Raw genomic sequence first — 1,270 nt, forward strand, 5'->3', positions numbered from 1 at the left:
GAGGATGAGAAAGAGGTTCTATGTCGTCTGGACCAAGCTGGACAGGGACCTGAGGACAAGTACCTTCCCTGAACCCCAGCTACTGCAGAATATACAAAAGAATATCCAGGAGAATCTCCAGCAGGCTCAGGTGAGGGAGCCCCCCGTATTCCTGGTGTCCTGCTTTAGTCCGTCTCTTCACGACTTCCCAAAGCTTAGGGAGACCCTACAAAAAGACCTCACTGTCATCAAGCACCTTGATCTCTTAGAAACCCTTTCCCATATCTGTGAGAAAAATATTAACGATCGAGTAGAATCCATTAAAAGGAGCATAGATGCAGATAGCCTACAAAGAGAGTCTGAAATCTCAGATCCAGATAACATGAAAGAGATTCAGAAAGTATTCCAAGAAATCTTTGGTGTGGATGACGAGTCTCTCCGCCAGGTGGCTCTAAAAATGGGAAGGCCAGATACACATTTCACTAGCAGGGAGTTCCAGGAGAAACTGAGTAACCAACAAAACGACTGGACAAAATGGTTGTATCAGTCTGCAACACAGTTTGTCTCTAAACCTTATAACTTCATGAAGTGCTGTTATCACCGTCATCACAGTAGACACATGCAACAGAAAGGTATACTTGATGAAACTGCTGGCAAAGCCAAGGCCGTTCTGTTAGAAATCCTGAAAGACTCCATTCCTCATCCTTAGGAAGGTCTAAACAACTGAGGGCTTCTCCCCACCCCATACCCCATACCCTGTGTACACCCCAAGTTGAGCTGACCCCACCATGGAGTCCGAGGTCCTTGAGGGTAATAGGCTGACTTTCTTAATGGGTATCCCTCTCCTGAGACACTGTAATACATTTTGCTAACTGAACTCTCTGGAATCCCAATATAGGACAAGTTTCCCTTTTCTAATTGCTCAGAATTTCATGTTTGACACATGCTCACCTTAGCGCCTATGTTTAATAAAGTTTCTCTTAGGGGCCTCTTTGTTTGCTCATATCTCTTTTCTCTCTTTTTGTCCCCGACTCTGGAATATCCCTTAAGGAATGAGGAAGAGCTTGTCTTTGGCTATTGTCTGGAAAACATGGCCAGCAGAACCCTGTTCTCCAACCCCTCCTTTAATCTGGAATGAGGAGAGGGGAGTTAACTCTGTTATTACTAGTCATCGATTCACACAGTGCTGAACAGAAGGATTCTCAGTACCCGACACTACCCTTGATGGTGTCTGTGGTATCATGAGTAGTCATGGCCCTTCACACTCTGGGTTCCCCATCTTATATTGAAC

The 1,270-nt window shown here is 45.1% G+C and overlaps 1 protein-coding gene across 1 annotated transcript in view; it reads left to right on the forward strand.

Annotated features, from left to right (window-relative positions):
* Positions 1-1,264, forward strand: part of LOC116077686 (immunity-related GTPase family M protein 1-like) — a 23,272-nt gene extending 22,008 nt beyond the window's left edge. Inside the window, exon 4 of the mRNA XM_031352398.1 lies at positions 16-1,264. Within this exon, the coding sequence (XP_031208258.1) occupies positions 16-688 (673 nt within the window). The 3' untranslated portion in view covers positions 689-1,264. The remainder of the gene's footprint in view (positions 1-15) is intronic.
* The last annotated feature ends 6 nt before the right edge of the window (positions 1,265-1,270 follow it).

Source organism: Mastomys coucha, unplaced genomic scaffold (genome assembly GCF_008632895.1).
Source record: "Mastomys coucha isolate ucsf_1 unplaced genomic scaffold, UCSF_Mcou_1 pScaffold5, whole genome shotgun sequence".
In the NCBI taxonomy this organism is placed as follows: domain Eukaryota; kingdom Metazoa; phylum Chordata; class Mammalia; order Rodentia; family Muridae; genus Mastomys; species Mastomys coucha.